Here is a 10,095-nt window from a genome sequence, read left to right on the forward strand (position 1 = left end):
TCCATCAATTCAGTTGCTTGAGGAAACACAACATTTTGCTGGGGGGAGACTGTAATATTCCTAATTAGCTATGGCTAATTGGAATATTTGATTTTGTTCGATTTTTGCCTTCTATAGTTATTTGTAAATAAAAAGTGAGGAAGGGGGAACATAACTCACTTTAGAATAAAAAGTCACTTCCTAGGTAGCACAACGTTGTGACTTAAGGGGGAACCAAGGGGGCCAAAGGGGGACGCAGAAATGGGGCCCACGCAGACACATGGAGGGATTGCGTAGGAGGGAAGGAACACATGGCAAGAAGGGGATCACGCAGGAGAAAGTGAGCCTAGGGATTGTGAGAGACAGAGACTATAAAATAGAGAGGAACCCCCTCATTTGGGATCATTCTGGTTATGAGCATTTGTGATAGTCATGTCGACTTAGAGCACGCTGGCTGTTTAGCTAGTCTACAGCACTATTTAGTGCATTGAGTGTCTCCGTTCGGAGATCTCACCCTTAGCCCTAGGGGACTTCGAGTGCCTGCTCGGGCAAGGTATTTCCATTGGCATTCCAGCAGTAGATTCATTAGCATTTCAGTAGCAATTTTATCAACATTTCAGCAGCAGTTTCATCAGCGTCTTTGAGGAACTGCGTAGAACCCCAAGGGGGTGATTTCCAGGGGTCGGCCATATCAGAAAAGCTTTTTGGATTTTTCTGGTTTTTTTTAGTAGAGTCCGATTCCAGAGTTTCAACGTTTTCTGAGAAGGAGAGTAGCCCCAGATCCTCATTCGATTTCCAATAGTAGTAGCAGCACGACAGTTTCCCAGCAGCTGGGACGCAGATCAGTGTGAGGCCATTCTAGGAAAGCTTTCTAGGTTTTTCTGGGTTTCTTGAGTAGAGCCCGAATCCATAGTTTCAGTTTTTTCCAAGGAGGGGAGCAGCCCCAAATCATCATTTGTTTTCTAGCAGCAGCAACGTCCATGCAGAGAAGCCATTCTTGTCATTCTGAGAGTATTTCTTCACTTGTCTTGTGCAAGTCGAGGTGCCATCTATCTAATCACCTCTTGTATTAATTTATTGCTCAGTATAATAAAATGACTTAACATTTCTCGCTGCATTTCTTGTGTATCTGCTTATATTTCCAGATTACATTATTATATGATGTTCCACTGTTATTTTATCACTTCTGGGTTATTATATCATTTGCACATATTTGGTTGGAGTTTTTGCTGGGGTTTGAGCAATATTCTGGGTTAGGAATATTACACTGTTTTCCTCTCCATAAACAGAGTTACATTTTGGGGATTTGAACCTTGGATCTCTTAATTTACCCAATACTTCATATCATGACAATTGCCAATTAAACTACGATTTCAAAAATATTTAAATAACTTCAAACTTTGTAGTTTACGAGTATTAAATACCATATAACAAATTGCAATAACTTCAAACTTCATAGTTTACGAGCATTAAATACCATATAACCAATTGCGCCTATGATATAGGCGCATCCATCCTTACCAAACATTAAATGCTCTGTCAATAAGTGTTTGCATACTCTGTAACCAGGTGCTCCTATGATATACATGCATCTTTACTTAGGAACACGAATACTTTGTAAATAAGTGTATGCATTGAATGCTCTGTAAGTAGATGCTTTCACCTAGAAGTGAGCTATTGCACTTGAATGTCATATTCTAACGTATACTTTAACAACTATCAAATGTTACAACAGTGAGAAAGCACCGAATTATTTATATTCCATTGTAATTTTTCATCCAATACAGCATCTGAATCTACCGACGATTGGACCAAACATAGTTATTCAGATCATTATTGACATTTCCACGGCCAGATTTTGTCTTTTGAACAAATCTGATCTAGAATACAGCCTTATCTGCCAAGGCATAACAATTTCATAATATCAAGCTTCAACACGTTCTCAAAAGTACTGTCATTGCAACAATATTTAAGGGCAATTCTGTGTGCTCTGCTGTATTTATATGAATAATCTAGCTTACATCATCGAATTTTTCAGGTTCTTGATAAAAATCGCTGAAATTGGGGAACAAAATGCAGCCATCATGAGACTGAACCCTGCCTTTTGCCTGAAATTGAGCTTATTGAGAATGAAGAAGCAGAGCTTAATCAACTGTGACCGCTTTCATCCCAATAAGAAGCAGGCTTTCCAGATCTAACCAGCGTTTTGAGAACCGTTTTGGCGGTCACATCTCCTGTAACAGTTACCTTGTGGGCGACTGTGTCAACTTTGTAGGTCTCTATGCCCTCAAGTTTTTTGATGGCCCTCTTGATTTCCTTAATGCACTTATCACAGTGCATTCCCACTCTTAGTTCCACTACCTGCATGACCATCACCAAACATATCATTCACATTTTAAAGTACATGACAAATGTTATGATCTGCAACAACACATAGAAAATCAAATTCTTGTCGGAAGCCCATACCCCCATTTTGAAGACGGTATCAAATTGAGAGTTCGTTCAGTTGTTGCAGAAATACAGACGAAGAAAGATTTCAGACGAGTAGTTGATGAACAGAGATTGGTATACAACGAATGGTTTGCAATGAAGGAAGAGGTTGTGTCGTGTTATATATATAATAAGGTTTTGCTAATTGTTTACTGAAAGTTATAAATTCTTTGCTTCCCTCGGGTGTCTTTTTGCAGGCACTCAGAAGCAGCACAGGCTCCAGAAAGCGAAGTTGGACCGAAAGCTTTGATTGACTCTAGCCAGCTCTTTATAAAGGCACCAACTGGATGTTGCTTTACATTCATGAATAGCTTTTTCATTTATTTATATAGGTGTATTGCTACATTTCTCCAAATATAAAGTGAGAGCTTTTCCTTTATATAACTTGGAGAATAATGCTTGAAGTGCGATTTTTATTATTTTTATTAAAATGACAATTTTTTACTTATTTTTTTAATATAGATAGGTGGATTGAAGGTTTGTTTTTTTAATAAGAAAATCAATATCTAGAATCAAAGATATTTACAAATATCCAGCTCACCAGAGCTCACAGTAATGCTAAAAAACAGCTACAATCCGTCTGCACAACAGCCCAAAAAACAGCTACAATCTGTCTTTAGACCATCTGAGAAAGTTTGCAAAACTATACTCTACTTTGAGACATGATAGATACAATCCGTCTGCACAACAGCCCAAAAAACAGCTACAATCTGTCTTTAGACCATCTGAGAAGGTTTGCAAAACTATACTCTACCTTGAGACATGATAGAAACAATAACAACTCCAAAAAGGAGAATACAACAGTAATAAACATCAGAATTTGTAACAGTACAAAACCAGCCTTTGACTTAGGCATAAATAAGTCAGTGTTAGTATGCAAACAAGTAACAAACAAGCAGTCTGAAAAAAGCGAAAAAAAACCTAGAACAGCTGGTATAAACCAGCGTGAATCCTTATCCATCAAGCCATTCTTCCAACTGAAGGGTCCCTGGTTGGAGCAGAAGACCTTTTTTGGACAGCGAGTCTACCTGAAGGTTAAATTCACAGGAGGAAATGTTTTGAAACAGTTGGCGTTGGGAACAGTTTATGGATTAATAAGTCAGTTTCGACTGGTTTGGTCGGAATTTCTGGGATTAAATTCCTCGGTTTGATTAATTTGTTCGTCCAAACAACAAATCTGACAAACTGTAATTATAAATGTCTAAATTGCAGCTTTAATCCAAAACCCTGCCTAAATTTACTTAATGATTAACGACTTAATGTGGCACCGACAGAGTACAGCAATTGGGTCATCAAATTCTCCCATGAATATCATGCCAGGGGAAAAATCTCGTAGTTATGATGTGTTTATTACATATGAAATCTACGTTTACCGAATCGTTGTTCCAGTATGTAGGCTCGATCCCATTATAGTTCCACTATAATCTAGGGTGAAACTGTGATTGGGTTTTGGACATTTCTGAACTAAGCCAGATCGACTTCGTTTTAGGGTATGAGACATTTTTGAACTTATCCAGATTTTCAGAATGTTTTTTTTTGAAGTGCAAATGATGGGAAGGCTACCTCTGAAATTTCACCGGTTCAGGTCCTTCTGATTACTCTATCAAGATCTACTTTGTTTTGGGTCTCAGATATTTTTGAACTCATCCAGATTTTCAGAATATTTCTTTGGAACTGCAAAGAAATGATGGGAAGATTACTTCTGAAATTTCCGCGGATTTTATGTTCAGGTCTTCTTGATTGCTTTATCAATATCTCCTTTGTTTTGGGTTTCAGAGATTTTTGAACTCATCCAGATTTTCAGAATGCTTTTTTTTTCAATTGCAAAGAAATGATGGGAAGATTACCTCAGAAATTTCACCGGATTTATCTTCAGGTCCTCTTCATTGCTTTATCAAGTTCTACTTTGTTTGAGGTCTCAGACATTTTTGAACTCATCCAGATTTTCAGAATGGCTTTTTGTTTTTTGGGAAGTGAAAAGAAATGATGGGAAGATTACCTTTGAAATTTCACCGGAATTTATTTTCAGATCCTCTTGATTGCTTTATCAAAATCTCCTTTGTTTTTGTTGAAGAATGACAACAATTAGTAAATCTCTGTTTTACTGTTCATTCAGTTTTGTAACTATAGGAAGTTACGTAACGAAATAGCTCGTATAAAATTGGTGATTGCACGAGAGGCTTGATGTATTTGGAAGAGTCATTCTAGACTTTGGAAAGAATTCCAATACTTTGCCCTGTGGAGGTTTCCTTGACAAACTGTAAGGGTTTTACCACATAATTCCTATGTTAGTTTGTGTGATTCAGTTCCCTATTTTGTGCATTTCTTTCTAAATTAAATGTTAATGGTATGAAAGTCATTTAGCATTTAATTTAGAAAGAAATGCACAAAATATGAAATTGAATCACCCAAACTAACACAAGAATTTACATGGTAAAACCTTGACAGTGTGTCTAGGAAACCTCCATGGGGCAAGGGATTGGAATTCTTATTGCTCCAAAGTCAAGAATGACTTTCCAAATTACATCAAGCCTCTCAGGCAATCACCAATTTAATATGGGTTATTTTGTTACGTAACCTAATAGAACAAACATTCAAACCATGTACACCATGATTTATCTGGAAAACCTCAATTGGGAAAAAAAAATGAGCCAACAATAGATCTATTATTGTTCTTGGCTAAAACACAGCAAAGCCGACCAAGAATCTGAGCTGGAAAACCTCAATTAGGAAGAAAAACCAGCGAATAGATCTATTATTGTCCTTGGCTAAAACACAACCAAGTCGACCAAGAATCTGAGCTTTCACCGGTCAACCATGGCTCTATACAATGGAGAATGTGCAAGCCTTTTAACGGCTTCAATTGCATGTAATACCATGAGCTTATTACCACAGGTTACCAATACCGGGTGCCCGACCAAGAATCTAAGCTTTCACCGCTAAACCATGGCTCTATACAATGGAGAATGCACAACCCTTTTACCAGCTTCAATTGCATGTAATACCATGAGCTTATTAGTCACCAATACCCGGTGCCCAAAACCACAACTGTTAACCATAACGGTTGACACAACCTCAGCTCCATCACAGGATCAAGTATATCTAACAATCCCCCTTTAAACTTGACTTTTGATTTTCCTTGGCCAAATCTAGCCAAATCGCCCAAGTGAGCTAGCCACCACTCACATCCAACCCTACCATATCATCATCAGGGTATTTGAAAATTTCACATGTTGTCCTAGCTCAACATGCTTTATCATACCGTCACGTTTGTCCCCATATGACCTAAGTGAACATTCAGAGTTTACTAGTAATTTACAGGGATACGCATGCCTTATCAGGTCTTACAGCCGTATGCCCATCTACATGGAAAAATTTTGAACTCTGTTTGTTTAGTTGTTGCTGTTATCATGGATTTAATCCAAGATTCTCTCACTTCGCCATAAATAGCTTGCTTCACAAAATCACTGCTTCCAAAAACATTGCATCTCACTTGTTGAGAACTGTTATCTCTCCGGCTCCTAACACTTCAATCTTCAAGCATGCTCTTCCTCTTGAAAATGTTTATGACCTTATAACTGTCATGGTTACCAGTGACTTCACATTCGTTGGATGACAATATAAATGTATCCCTTTCCACTATGAGGATTCGAGTTCAAAATCAAGAAACCCACGAAAAAATTCGTGTCTTATTTCTTGCAGTGTTACTCCTCACTGTCGCCCCTTCTACGCATAGTCCTTTTCTTCATAACCAACATCTTGATTCGGTGTTCATGGGCAACAATCCAGACACATCATCGTGCTCCACACACAGAACCGTAGAGCAAGCCTCTCTCACTCCCAAAGACCTTGAGGTTCTTCGCATTCTGACCTCAATTCTTGTAGTCTTGAAGGCATTCCACATGTGATTTGTTTGCGATTCCTTGTTCCTGGGCTTTCATGCTCATCATTCTCAACGTGTACTTCTAGCCGACGGGACCTGTCATTCCCTCTAGAATTCAAAATTGCTAGCCCGCACACAGGACGCAGACAACGTGGCACGAGGGATCATAACTGGTCTACGCCACAGTGTTGTTCATTGATTCACAGACTACCTGACAGTAATGAGAGAATACCATGGATGTCGTTACATAAACTTGTTCTTCCGGTGACCAGCACCCACTGGCGCTTCTTGAGCGTCCCCCGGCTTCCTGCGACATCACGACAACGCTACCATTAACACCTTTCTCTTCGTCGCCCCATCCAGTGGAAGCACGACCAACACGCCGATCGCTTTGTCTTGTCGTTGTCAACTTCACCACGGTGTCACTATTGCAGGGCCTTTTATTGCTGCAGTTGGCTTGGGAACAATGCACCCGTTCTCCATCTCACCGCGATATTGTTCTTGATCCCCTGAGTTTTCAAAAAAACAGCCACAGACAGAAAGGAACCTCGCAAATTCAAAATCCTTCACCGCCCTCAACCAACAAGCAATTAAGATTTCTTGGGGCCAATTCCATAGCATTTATAGCGATCTGGGTCTACTGGAAATCCGACAATGGTTTCGCCTCTCTTTCTACAATCTCTGCATGCAGTATCTGTGACCTTTTTTATCTCACAATTCTGGCACCACCTCTTTTTGCAGTTAGGGTTCACACATCTGCAGTGGTCTGAAGTCTCCATGAGTTAGAATTTTTTTTTGTTACTACATGCGTCCTGGTAATCATGGAAGTCTCCATGAGTCAGATTTTTTTTTGTTTTGTTACTACATGCGGCATGGTAATCATGGAAAAATCCTATCATCGACATCTCTAGCGTGCGCACCTCCACCATGGTCCATAATCTAATTTAAACTTTCAAAAAATATCCTCTATGGCCAGGCCGTGACAAAGCCTTCAGGCTTCATTTTCTTCTGGCTCCTCGTCAAACCATTGCTCAACCAGTGCACACTGCAACGAGCCGTTGCTTCAACCAGTGCTGCTAGTTTGTGCAACGAATTAGCCCATTCTTGGGACACTTCATCAATGGGAAAAATTCCAAAAGAACAAACAATCGACGCTTTCATGCTTTGTTCACCACGCTTTAATACCACTTCTTGGTATTTAGAACCATTAACATTTAATTTAGAAAAAAATGCACAAAAGGAAACTGGATCACACAAACTAACACGAGAATTTACATGGTAAAACTCTAACAGTGTGTCAAAGAAACCTCCACGGGTCAAGGGTTTGGAATTCTAATTGCTCCAAAGTCAGGAATGACTCTCCAAGTTACGTCAAGCCTCTCGATAATCACCAATTTAATATGGGCTATTTCGTTACATAAATTCTTATAGTTACAAAACTGACTGAATGGTAAAACAAATTTACTTAGTTAATTACATTATTAACATTAATTGTTGTCATTCTTCAACAATCTCCACCTTGACAACAATTTTTCTAATCCCTTGCCCATGCCCATTCATCATCTTTTCTGCAAGCCAAGAGAAGCCAAACACCATCGCAGCTTCTCTACTAAAACTGGCTTTGTGAACATGTCTGCACGATTCTCCTATGTATGGACCTTCTTGAGAGCTACTTTGCCGCCATCGATCACATGTCTCACAAAATGGTACCTTACATCAATGTGCTTAGTCTTGCTGTGATAAGCTGGATTTGTAGTGAAACGAATAACAATTTGACTATCATAGAACACATTCACTTTCTCCTGTGTCCTTCCAATCTCATCAAGTAGACCTTTCAACCAGATTGCCTCTTTACAGGCATCTGAAGTAGCTATATATTCTACTTCAGTAGTGGACAAAGCAATTGTTTCTTGAAGTTTTGACATCCAGCTAATTGCTTCACCTGCAAGAGTAAAGACATACCTTGTAGTAGATCTCCTCTTGTCCAAATCACTTGCATAATCAACATCCACATATCCGCAAACTGAACCTTCACTACCATTAAAAATGATACAATGGTCACTTGTGCCTCTCAAATACCGAAGCACCCATTTCACTGCTTGCAAGTGTTCTTCTCTTGGATTTGCCATGAACCCGTTGACAACTCCAACTGTATGTGAAATGTCAGGTCTTGTAGATACCATCGCATACATTAAGTTGCTTACCACATTTGCATATGGTACACGATACATATACTTCTTTTCTTAATTAGTTTTGTTTTTGGGCTCAAAACCGAAGAATTTAGCTTAAAATGGGAAGCTAATGGAACATTAATAGGTTTCACATTGTTCATATCGAACTTTTCAAGTACTTTCTCCACATCTACTGTGATAACCAAAGCTTTCCATTTTTTCCGTCTCTGTGTATCTCCATGCCAAAGATATGTTTTGCCGCTCCAAGATCCTTCATATCAAATGTCCTAGAAAGCTGAGTCTTTAACTTGTTGATCTCTTCCATGCTTTTGCTTGCAATAAGCATATTGTCAACATGCAAGACTAAGATAACGAATATGCCATTGAAACTCTTAAAGTCTATACTATACACAATGATGATACTCACTTCTAGTAAAGTTCTGGCTCACCATGAAGGAGTCAAACTTTTTGTACCACTGCCTCGGAGACTGCCTCAAGCCATATAATGATTTCCCAAGCTTGCAAACTAATCTTTTGTTGCGACCTTGTACAAAACCTTTCGGTTGTTCCATATAAATCTCTTCATCCAAATCTCCATGAAGAAAAGTTGTTTTAACATCTAACTGTTCTAACTCAAGATCAAATAATGCAGTTAATGCTAGCAGAGTTCGAATAGAAACAAGTTTTACGACTAATGAAAAGATCTCATGAAATTCAATACCTTCAACCTGAGAATACCCTTTTGCTACCAGCCTCGCCTTATACCTTTCGATACTTCCATCAACATTTCGCTTCAATTTGAAGACCCATTTTCATCTGACAACACTTCTCCCTTCAAGAAGTTCTACAAGATCTTAGGTTTTGTTCTTGGCTAAGGAATCCATTTCTTCATCCATAGCCTTTTTCCACTTTTTTCTATCCACATCATCCACTGCTTCCTGATAACAAGAAGGTTCCCCATCTTTAGTAATCAATGCAATAGATGAAGCAGAGTCTTCATACCTTTTGGGTGTTCTTTCCCTTGTAGACCTTCTTAGATTGACTAGTTACTGAATTGGTTCTTAAACTTCTATAGTTTCCTTTGCATCTTCATCTTTTTCTTCAGATGACTCTCTTTCCTTTCAACTTTCCAAAAAAGGTTTAGCCTCCAACTGAGTTTGAAAAACAAAGGTGTAGATTGTTGAAGAATGACAATAATTAATGTTAATAATGTAATTAACTAAGTAAAACTGTTTTACTGTTCAGTCAGTGTTGTAATTATAGGAAGCTACGTCATGAAATAGCCCATATTAAATTGGTGATTGCTTGAGAGGCTTGATGTAACTTGGAGAGTCATTCTTGATTTTGAAGCAATAAGAATTCCAATCCCTTGTGCCGTGAAAGTTTCTTTGATACACTGTCCAGATTTTACCACATAAATTCCTGTGTTAGTTTGTGTGATTCAGTTTCCTATTTTGTGCATTTCCTTCTGAATTAAATGTTAATGGCTCTAAATACCAACCGTTTTGGGTGTCAGACGTTTTTGAAGTCATCCAGATTTGCAGAATTGTTTTTTTGAAGCGCAAAAAAATG

The 10,095-nt window shown here is 38.6% G+C and overlaps 1 protein-coding gene across 1 annotated transcript; it reads right to left on the bottom strand.

Moving 5' to 3' along the window:
* Nucleotides 1-1,737: 1,737 nt before the first annotated feature.
* LOC149161346 (copper transport protein ATX1-like) lies at nt 1,738-2,896 on the bottom strand. Its single transcript, XM_089435513.1, has 2 exons — nt 2,446-2,896; nt 1,738-2,340 (listed from the first exon to the last, which is right to left on the bottom strand). The coding sequence occupies exons 1-2, from the start codon at nt 2,449-2,451 to the stop codon at nt 2,128-2,130; spliced, it is 219 nt and encodes a 72-aa protein (XP_089291639.1). The 5' UTR covers nt 2,452-2,896; the 3' UTR covers nt 1,738-2,127.
* Nucleotides 2,897-10,095: the final 7,199 nt, after the last annotated feature.

Source organism: Pinus tabuliformis, chromosome 5_2, assembly GCF_031772625.1.
Source record: "Pinus tabuliformis cultivar Carrire ecotype Pingquan chromosome 5_2, CPIR1, whole genome shotgun sequence".
Taxonomy (NCBI): domain Eukaryota; kingdom Viridiplantae; phylum Streptophyta; class Pinopsida; order Pinales; family Pinaceae; genus Pinus; species Pinus tabuliformis.